The sequence below is a fragment of the Octodon degus genome, unplaced genomic scaffold (assembly GCF_000260255.1).
Source record: "Octodon degus isolate 3935 unplaced genomic scaffold, OctDeg1.0 scaffold00041, whole genome shotgun sequence".
Classification (NCBI taxonomy): domain Eukaryota; kingdom Metazoa; phylum Chordata; class Mammalia; order Rodentia; family Octodontidae; genus Octodon; species Octodon degus.
Genome location: NW_004524617.1, coordinates 1948964 through 1960504, shown reverse-complemented (window position 1 = coordinate 1960504; position 11541 = coordinate 1948964). Strand labels below are relative to the sequence as shown.

The 11541-nt window shown below is 35.6% G+C and overlaps 1 protein-coding gene across 3 annotated transcripts in view; it reads right to left on the bottom strand.

Moving 5' to 3' along the window:
* Positions 1-11541, bottom strand: part of Dmd (dystrophin) — a 1613500-nt gene that overhangs the window by 1261131 nt on the left and 340828 nt on the right. For all 3 annotated transcript variants that reach the window (XM_023715436.1, XM_023715435.1, XM_023715434.1), the window contains exon 25: positions 2239-2386. In XM_023715436.1, coding sequence (XP_023571204.1) covers positions 2239-2386 — 148 coding nt within the window. The remainder of the gene's footprint in view (positions 1-2238; positions 2387-11541) is intronic.

Sequence of the window (11541 nt, the reverse complement as noted above, 5' to 3'; positions counted from 1 at the left end):
AATAACTGAGACACTACTCCTGTGCCTCTGACATTTAGAAGAGCTGCTGGGGCATCAGATATATTCAACAAACAATTACTGTATAGATGAACAGATTCTATTTTCTATTGAGGAAAGAAAAATTTTGTAATTAGAAAAAATGGCAGATATGCTAGAAGCCAGGCAGGAGTTAACTGGGAAAGAAAAAGCAGAAAAACACTCAGGCTCTGGTCACCACAGAGTCCAGTCAGAGCAGTTTCCCTTTCATACCAGCAGGTTCTCTGCAAACGAAAATAAATAGGGGCCGGAGAGATGGCTCAGTAGAATAAGTGCTTCCCTGGCAAGCACAAGGGTCTGAGTTCAATCCCCTGTTCTGCCAAAAAAAAAAAAAAAAAAAAAAGAACGTAGAAAAAGATATGGAAGATGTATGAATAACCAAACCACTCATATAAGAGATGAAAACAACATTATATGATGATAAAAATACACCCCAAATGGGATTAGCCACAGATCAAATATTGCAAAATTTTATGTGAGTCAATTCACTACTACAAATAATATTGAATCTATTGTGGAGAAAAAGATGGAAAACAACATGAACAGAATATCCATGAATAATGCAGCAGCTATAAAAACTCATATAGTACATTTGAGGTTCTCTTATTTTTTAAATTAATGGCAGAAAAATTCAAAATTTGATAAAAATGATATATATTTCACAGATTGAAAAAGGATAAAGAACTCAAGAACAAAAATACATAAAGAAAACAATGCCAAGGTGCATCATATATCAATTGGTTGGTCTCAAAAATGCTTCCTAATAAGTCTGTTATAATTTCAGAGTTATCATCCCAAGAAACCTGTAATATGTACCAAAATCCACAACAAGGGCTAGAGGAGTCTAGCTCAGTTGCAGAATATGTACTCATTGTGTGCAAGGCCCCAGGGCTGATCCCCAGTATTACAAAGATGAAAAAAAACCCACAAGCATCTATGAAGTACAATGAATACACATATCTCCATATATATTTTAAACTAGATATTAATTATATGAATACATATATATAGATATAGATATATAATTCATGCTTTACAGGTAGAGACCTGGTTATGTTGAATTAGTTCAAAATTCACTTCACTGTTACTAAAATAGTATCATCTGTATGATAACAAATTAGAAATCCATGAATTTTCTTTCTCAAAATTGATATGTAAACAAATTTGATTGATTTACATATAATTATACATGATTTTAAAGTGTTTATTTCCCGTGTTTTTAGAGCTTGTCATATAGGTGTGTGCTTGAATTCTTCAACCCTTAATATCAGAAGGCATATTTGCTACGCTAAAACATTTGATAATGGAGACTCATAATATCTAATACATTGATTTTATGAATCTAGAATTTTAAGTATCTAAGCTTTTTAATAAACTACCACTTTTCTTTCCTTCATCTGCCTTAATCAGTAATTCCTGGCATTAAACATTGGCTACAATTAAAGTCTGTATGATTGAAATTGCAACATAAACATCTCATGCTAAAAAGCTGTAAAAATACTGAAGCATTGGTACAGTAAACATAATATTTCTCACAGCTAAACTATATATTGTATATGCTAAATTATATCCTATATAATACAATTTGTTTTATGTGCACATTCAGTAAACACAAGTTGAAATAAAACTATACACTGCTTATAATCTATATGTCGTTTCTCCATTAACATAAACCATAAAAAAGTCAATAAGTACCACCAATTAACTCTATTGTTTTGGCCTCTGGACTATTTCAGAAGGCATCTTGTCAATAGAATATATAGAAATACTGCTGCATCACCACAAATTGTCTTTAAGGAACAAAAATGCAATTCTATTGTGATAGATACTTTAGCAACTATGTTATTGCTAAGTACACCTCAAGTTCCCGGTTTGGACAGGTTCCAACGTAAGGCAAAAACACACTTCTTCAAAGCCACAGCACACTCTGCTATATCAAAGAGTCCTTGGGACACAGATGCAAGTACACATAACAGTTCATTGGTTAAACCATTTCTGTCTGGGTTCACTCTGTCCCCCTTTCACAAAAGTTCATATCAAGTTTTCCGACACAATCACTATGTGGAGTTTATAGTATGTATAGCAATGAAAAATAGGAATTACAAATTTCAGTCCTTCTTGACTGTATTTAAAGAAGCTGAGCAGTTATGATATTCCAATGAACGTAACAATGATTTAGGAAAACTAATCTCAAAACCTTACCTTAAGATACCATTTGTATTTAGCATGCTCCCAATTTTCAGGAATTTGTGTCTTTTTGAAAAATTGTTCAGCTTCTGTTAGCCATTGATTAAATATCTTCATGTCATAATGAAAACGCCGCCATTTCTCAACTGATCTGTCAAATCGCCTAGAGGTGAAAAATATGAATCAATAAGAATCAGTATATTGTATAAAACAAATTACATCAACACAGTATATATTTTATGTTGACATTGATATTATTTTGATAATTTTGTATATTTGTAGATTTCAGTTTCAATTAGCAAAACAGTAATTAATATTGAATAGAAATGATAAATTAAAATTAATGGCTATCATTTTTCTCTTTAAAATTGAATACATTTCTTGATTAAAACATACATAAAGAAGTCAAATATCTTTTTCATATAATCATATATATTTTTTAAAATTCTAAGAATTATAAAATATGCCAATGTTGCAATAAATTATTTGAAAAGCATGTGTTCATTTACAGAATTGTTTTTGGATCAATTCCAAAGTATCTTATCCCATTTATCAAGTTTAATACTATGTCTGATTCAAAATTTTCTATTAATATAATCAAGCATCCAGAATGACACATGTAGTTTGTTTTGTGCTGTCAAATGGAAACAATTAACTAACCGACAAATATACATACTAGTCTCAATCAGATGATGAGTCCTATCGTCCTACGTCCATACTTTAGCATATCTAGTAATTTGTTAAATTGAAATGATAAAGAACTTTAGTAGAAGACAATATATTAATATCTAATATGAATAGTATGTTAAGAAGTAGGTATTTATTCATTTTCAGATCATAGGAAATACCAAGGCAGAAATTATATAAACCAGGGGTTTGTGCTTAGATTACATTAAGTTGTTCATAATAATTACCCAGGCCATTAAAAAACAATATTAAAACACTGATGTTTGGGCTCCATTCCAGACCAATTAAATAAGCATCTTTGGACGAGGGACCCTGATATTGTTTACTTAAAGCCTCCAGATATTTCTAATGTACACTTAAGGTACAATTACAGTTATAAAGTAAGATTAGCTGTTATGAGTTGTGCTGCTATGAACATAGTTATGCATGTATTATTAGAATGTGATGCCTTTACATCTGTTGGGAAGATACATAGAAGATGAGTATCTGGGTCAAAAAGAAGCCTATATACCCATCATCAGATGGATGGATAAAAATGTGGGTATTTATGCACACTGGAGCACTATTCTGCCATAAAGATAAACTTCAGTCATTTGTAGGAACATGGACACACTTTGAGAACATATTGGTAGATAAAGTAAAGCAGCCACACAAGGTTAAATAACACATGGTTTCTTTTATAGGAAAAACCAAGAATAAGGGCCAGGGATATAGTTCAGTGGCATAAGTGTCTGCCTGGCAAGTGTGAGGTCTTGAGTTCAATCCCTGGTACAAGAAACAAAAAGCAAAACAAACAAACAAAACAAGAATAGGAATAAAAACAAAATAAAAGGTGGGTAACAGTAAGTAGGGAGGTAGATCTTCTTTTCTTCAAAGGGTAAGGGAATTAAGAGATGGAAGGGGGATGGCAATGATGTATTATAATTATGTATGAATTTTATATAAGGAATGTAAACATGTACAAAAAGGGGGGATTAGAGATGTGTAAAAGGGGGAGGGAGGGAATTAAGAGATCTGAAAAGGAATTAGGATGTATTACGTACCACCTTCATACAAAAGGTATAAATATTATTCAGTATATATACATATATATATGAAATAATAATTTAAATTATAAAAGCATGATGTAAGATTGGAAGTCTCATAGGGTATATGATATACCTGGTTTCCTGTAGCCTTTCCTAAAGAGAATATCCTAACACTAAACCAAAATACATCCTTAAAATTCCTGGATGTGTGTGTTGGATGTGATACACACTTGCAATCCCAGCTGTGGGGGGCTGAGGCAGGAGGATCACTCTGATTTTGAGGCCATCCTGGTCCCCATAGAAAACTCAAGGTCAACCTCAACAACCCAACAAGATCCTGTCTCAAAAAAAAATTCTGAATGTGGACATTTTTCAGAGATCAGGAGTATGTCAAGTTTCTTTGAGTTCTACTCCTAAGATACAATGGATTATAATTTTGAGTGCCAACACATCTTCTCAGAACATGGTCTTTATTTTGGAATCTCAGATAACTGTAACATGTAAATACAAGCACATCAACCTATTGCTTTACTAGGGTGGAAGGAAGTTCATGTCCCTGACCAGTTACAGTGACATAGGCACTGGACTCAGTTTTCATCATTCTATGCATAGACCATTTCATTACATTTGTAGTATCCTTGCAGCAAGAAAGTTACTTCTTTTGATATTCCTCCAGAGAAAACTAAGAGCCTGAGTAACTTTCTCAAAGGTTTTTTCTAAAGGTTTTAATAGCACAGAAGAGATTTTAAGGTGACTATTTCTGGTTTCACTGATACCTTTTCACTTCCTACTGATTAACTTTTGCCAAAAATAAAGCCAGTTACCAGTTAATTATTCCTTTACCTATTCTTGTAAGTTTCCCTTCTTATTTATCTAGTAACTAAGATTCAATTACATATCTACACATACACAGCACTTTGTCCAACATTGCATTTAATAAATCACTATTTGTATAATTTTAATAATTTTCTAAAACAAAAGGTTTTGTCCTGTCTTGTTTGATTTATGAGACAAGGCCTCCCTGTGTATTTCAGGGTGGCCTGAAGCTCACAGGGACTCTCTTGCTTCAGCTTCCCAAACGCTGGGATTACAGGCATTTACCACTATGCCCAGCTTGAAACCAAAATATTTTGATAGCATGGGATAGAAATCTAGTGCTGGCCAAAAGAATTAGTTTCTAAAGACAGCTGCTTTAATAGTAAAAATCTGCCTTTGATATTTAAAGATATTCTAGATTTAATCAAATAAAACATATCCTTCAGCAACAAAATGATGTTGGAAATGTTTCACGTGTTTATAAACAATTCCGTTTTTATATACTTTTGTCAGTAGTATTTCAGACAAAAATTATCTAACATCCATCTCAAAAAATTATTTTCTTTTAAAACTACTTTACATCAAAAGGTGTTTTTATTTTAGTCACCACTTGCTACTGAATAAGAGTCTAGAATGCTATGAAGCATAATTAGCATTGTTCTCTCTTGGTGAGAGTAGACTTCACTTTTATTACATTGTTATTTCTATGCTTCCTAGTTTTTATACAGTGTATTTTTATATTTCCAATAAAATTAAATAATTTAAAAGTAATCATAAGGTTACTCTCCGTTTTAATGACTGCAACTTTTAATGCTCCTCCTGCTACCATTGAATGAGAAACAGGAAGTAGGTACAGTATTCAGAAAACAGAAATTACAAACTGATCACAATTCATCAATTCACTTTTGAAGCATTCATCAACCCTCTTTCCTCTCCTCTCCTCTCCTCTCCTCTCCTCTCCTTTCTTCTCTCCTCTCCTCTCCTCTCCTTTCTTCTCCTCTCCTCTCCTCTCCTCTCCTCTCCTCTCCTTTCTTCTCTCCTTTCTCCTCCTCTCCCTTTGCCTTCTCTCCCTCTTTTCCCCTTTCTTCTCCCCCTTCTCCTCTCCTCTCTTCTCTACTGCTCTCCCCTCCCCTCCCTTCCCCTTCTCTCCCCTCCCTTCCACTTCTCTCCCCTCCTTTCCCCTCCCCTTCCCTCTGCTCCCCTCCCCTCCCTTCCCCTCGGTATTGAATAGGATTCACATAAGCTAGTGAAAGCTGGGCAAATCACTCAGTTACACCTTCATTCATTCAGTCATTCATTTGTTCATTTATACACAGGTTCTTGTTCATTTGCCCAGGTTAGCCCTGAACTGAGCTTTTCTCACCTCATCCTTCTAAGTACCTGGGATCACAGATTTGTGCCATTTGCATAGTTCTCCCTTTCATGGTTTCCTTCTTTTTTTTTTTTTTTTTTTTGGTGGCCAGCTCCCTGGGGGCGGGCACTGGGGATTGAACCGCAGTCCCTGTGCTTGCCTAAGCTTGCCTAAGCAAATGCTTTAGACCACAGAGATATCTCTCTGTCCCTTTGTTGGCCCTTATCATCACCCAGTCACTTCAATTATCCTTTTGCTAACACTTTCAGCTACTCCGAAGTGACTGCTTCTCCAATACATGCTGTAAAAACCTGTTTTTCATTTCAGGGTGCTGGCAATCTCAATGGCTTACAATATCATATTCTTTCTCTACCATCCATCCACACTTGCACTTTTTTTTTTTTTTTGGCCAGCTCAGCCCATGCTGAGGGCAGGGCTGACATGGCATGTGGTGCCACGGATTGAACCGTGGCCCTCTGCGCCTGCCTAAGTTTGCCTAAGCAGGCTCTTAAGACCACCAATCTATCTTGCTGGCCCCCACGCTTGCACTTTCCATGTTCCATCAAATTCTACAGACCCTCCTCCCACACTGACCCTGAATCTTCTTTACAGATTATCTTTTTTCTATATATTTCTTTTGAATTCTATTTCCCCCAAAGAGAAGAAAACCACTGGAGTCTATGCCCTTAATCATGGCACCCTTATCTCTGGGAGGCAGACCTAGGAGGAAGAAGAGACTTGGGAACAGGATTAGCGCTTGTGTGGTCCATCTACAGCCTTGCCCTTGGGCCCCCATTGTGAGGTGAGCAGGACTTTTCCAATCCCATAGAACTGCACACAGTTCCCCTAGCCCCTGCTACTGCCATGGGATTTGGGGATTTGCACGTGTGTCATATAATTCTGAAGTGTCCTCCTTTGCATTTGCTGGCTTCTCCCTGTCTTCCTCACTTCAACATTTTCTATCCTTAAATCCTTCATATAAACAATTTAGACTGTCACTTAACAAACATATAAAAAATTAAATAGAGCAAGCAACTGTTAAAACTCTAAAAACTGTGAAACTGACTTAATATTATCACTAAAATTACTAATAAGATGAGTAATTCTATTCAAACAAAATATAAGGACTAAAAGCATGTGCTTTACACATGATGGCATTTAATGTGAATAATACTACTTTAACTCCATTTCAACTCTCACATAAAATTTTAAAATATACTCTTTAGCATTTAATATGCTTTGCTAATAGTGAAATCTAAATCTATGTTTGAATTTACTATGTAAAATTACATTTTTATCATGACTATTTATAAACTTAAAACTTTCTTACCAAGGAAGATTTTGAATGTATGTAAATGTTTTATGGTTTTACAATGTTACATTTATCAATTTAACCTATAATCTGTCATTATGTTCCCTAATTTCCTCTCATTTCATTAACTGAACTATCTATAGGTGAGGAAAAGTGTACCCATAACTAGAAACACAAAGTGACACTAAAAATAGCATTTAGGAAAATATATGTTGTACCCGCTTTATTATTTCTAGGGGTAAAAATTGCATTTTTTCTGGCAGTAAGAGAAAATGTAGACCAAACTAACTAAAGGACAAAATATGTCTGTATAAACATATGGATAATAAATCAAGTGATTTTAAAATTTTGCAAATATTAAAATTCTCATTCACTATGCAAGCAGTATTTAAAATTACACTGCTGCTTCATTTATGTGCAGCATAACTTATTTCCTGCTGTTCTAAATCAAGTTAGTCAGATTATTCTCAAGCATAAATTACATTTAGGGAGTAATTTAGGTACTTTGGGACATACTTTAACACTTTCAGGCCATTAAGGTGGTGTTCAATTCCAAGAAATAAATTTAAATAAATAACACTCTAGTAGCTTGACACATCCATTGTGGCTTTCTACTTAGATCTGCAAATTCAGCACAGAGCTGCTGATTATTTTCTCCATCATATTTCATCTTTGATTAGGTGAGTGGGAAGGTCCTTGGCTAGTGTCGCATGGTTCAAAGTGTGGGTGCTGATAAATAAAAGTCAGACTGCTTATCTGCCCGAAGTCATGGTGCCTTGCTGCCTCTTTGCTGCTGTGGTTCAGGTGTGGTTTGTCCTGCAAAGGTCCATGTGTTTGATATTGAGCTGACAGATGCTGTAAGAGATGGGGCTAGAGGGAGATAACTGAGGGCTTACTTTCAGCTGGGATTAAGGTAGTTTTAATGAAAAAGTTAGGCCTGCCTCTGCCCAGCTAGCTCCCAGATTTCCATCTGGTGAAATGACTGTTGTTTAGCACAATCTGCCACACAACTGGGAGGTCCTCTCCAGGGCTGCACTAGTGCTGGTAGTGACAAAGTAGATTGTTCTGCAAAAAAATGAGCTTAATGTATGAAAACCTGGCATCAGAGCCCTAAACAAAAATTCTAAGAAAAAAACATTGTCTAGGTTTCCTGACTTTCCAGTTCACAGGCTCTCTGAGAAGAGTACATCAACCCCACCCCTTGCAGATCCACTAGCCACACTCTGATGTACAAGCCTAAGTTAAAGTGTGGTGATGCTGTCTATCCATGCTTATTAGCTATTAGGATTTCTCATTTTGTGGAGACTGCAGAAGTCACCAACATTGTTGCTATAAAGCATTAAACTAACTGTTATTTCCTATAAAGTGATTATTCTATGAACAACATCCAGGTCAAGATACCACAGCATCACACAAGCTATCTTTTTGTTACAAATCACTTTTCAAAAACTTTCATTTTTTCTTTTTTTATGTATTTAGTACAGGGTTCACAGGGTCCCACTATACAGATCAGACTTGTAGTAATCCTTCCTGTTCTTTAGCCTCCCAAGTGCTGGGATTACAGGCATTCACCACCACTCCCAGGCTCAATTGCTGTCCCAGCATGCCCCGCGGTGCAAACCCTGGCCATTGTGCTCTGCCTAAGCAGGCACTTTAGTCCACTGAGCTATCTGGCCTGCCTTTCCCATTTTCCTATTGGACTGGCTGTTCTGTTTTTAAAACTTGGTAGGAATTCATCATAATCTTTAAAGTTCATAATTCGTCTTTTAAATGTTTATTAGAAATACAATACTTCTCTTGTTTTCATTTTCACTCACTTATGGTATGTGGATGTATAAGAGTTATTAATATATCATGGAGTCCAGTCTCTTCTTTGTATTTATAGTTAGTGCTTCCCACATTTAAGAACTCTTTATGTTCTCAATATTTATCAACTCGCCCCTGGTGTGCACTGAGACAGAGATTGAGAATGGGCGTGGTGGTGCGCGCCTGCAATCCCAGTAGTTGGAAAGCTGTAAACAGGAGCTATCACTAAGAGTCCAATCTACGCAGTGAGACCCTATAGACTCTGTAGATCTTGTCCTAAATACAATAGTATAGATATAGATATAGATATATATCAGCTTATTCTGTTCTATTTTGTTGTAAAAGCTTTATTAATTTGCTTTATCACATTACTTCAATAATACTCTAGGGGGCTGACCAAATATCTCAGCAGATTAAAGCCCCTGCAAGCAGGCACAGGGGCCAGAGGTTCGATCCCCTGGCTTCACATGCTGGCCCCGCTCCCGGGGCACACTGAAACAGCAATTGAGACTGGGTGTGGTGGCACAAGCCTGTAATCCCAGCTCTTGGGAGGTTGTAAACAGGTGGATCACTATGAGTTTGATCTAGTAGTGAGACCCTGAACACCCTGTAGACCCTTCCGTAAAATACAAAAATAAATAGATAAATGAATAAATAAAATAAAAATGTAATACTCTGGGATTTTGTGTGTGTGGTATGAAACAGCACAAATATATGTACATTTACCTATATCTCTAAGAAATTCAATGTAATTTTTTAGGTAAGGTATATGAATGATACAAAACAAAGAATATGCAGTGACAAAAACAAAACATGTATATGCAATGAAAAGTGACTGTCACTTTTCCAGTCCCCCCACTCTGGTAGTTCTGTTCTCATTGCTACTAAAATTTTTATAAAGCTAATATTTATATAGTAAGGGAAAGAACTAAACAAACAGAGTGGTATGAAGTGATAACTTTTTCATTCAGCTTTAGTGTTTTCAATATAGCCAATGCTTGTATTTTTACTATGCTGGATTGACATTTTATTTTGTAACACTCTGTTTACTTTATCGACCCCTAATCCTCTGCAGGTTGTAAGCCTGGATCTCTGGCTTCAAAGGAGTTTGCATTAGTACTTTGATTTGAAGTTTCTCACGGTGGTTATAACACTTGAATTTAGAAACTCATTCTCATGCTTTATCCCCTTTCTTCACTATTGAAATTCTATACCTTTTATTTCCCCTGTTTCTAATAATAACTTTTAATTTACTGCCAACTGAACAAATCAAAAAGTGAGAATGTATGTGAACTGTATTACCATACAAATAGTTAATATAATCCCTTGCCATTCTTTTTATATCAGTAGAGTTTGCAATACATGTTTACACTCTTTCTGTGGAGCTGGCACATGTACATAACACTTCTGCCCTCCTTTTTATAATTGCCTTTCCATCCTCTCTCCCTCTACCCCTTCCATCACTTTATCCCCTTCACATTTGTGAGAGATCTAACGCCCTACCTCCTATTATCTTTTTAATTTCAAAAGGACACAGTCATGCCATATTTTCTCTCAAAAAATGTCTACTTGTGATTAGTGGATTGCCTCGGTGTGTTATCTGAACACATTCTTACAGAATCTCATTCACACTGGAAGGTTCAATGAACTTCTAGAGCAATATCTATATAGGTGCCCTCAATAAAGATGGTAGTTCTGCATTACTGAACTATGTAGATGTGATAATAAATGTTGACTGTCACCTTGATCAGCTTGAGAAATGCCTTGGAGATCAGTAAAGCATGATTCTTTTTCTTCGAGGTTTTTTAAATTTTTTTCCATAATTTTATTGATAAACAAATAGCAATGAGACAGTTTCAAATCAAATTAACAGGACAGTTTCAATAATTAACACATTGCATACATTCCTCCCAGTGGTTAATTGCTGTACAAGATGCGGACATGATATCCTATCTACAAACACCATTAGAACAGATCCCTCTGTTCATTAAGAGAATGTAACTATATATCTATCCTAACCACTTTGAATACACAGATACAAATTGGACATTCATCTGTATATCCTTTTTTGTTAAGTTCCATTATTTGAATATTATAGGTGTGTTAACTCATCAAAATAGTCTAAAAGAGTCCAGTAGCCCATAATAGTATTGGGTCTTCCGCTTGACTAGCAATGTCAGAAATTGTTGACCTGAGTCCCCTACAGCTCAACATGACAGCATGGCTTTACTTCTTATATTTCGTCTTCATACTTTTCTGCTGGATGGTTAAGACCAAGGTAAAGCAGGACCTATGCAACAAGAGTTGTAGCTTTTTGG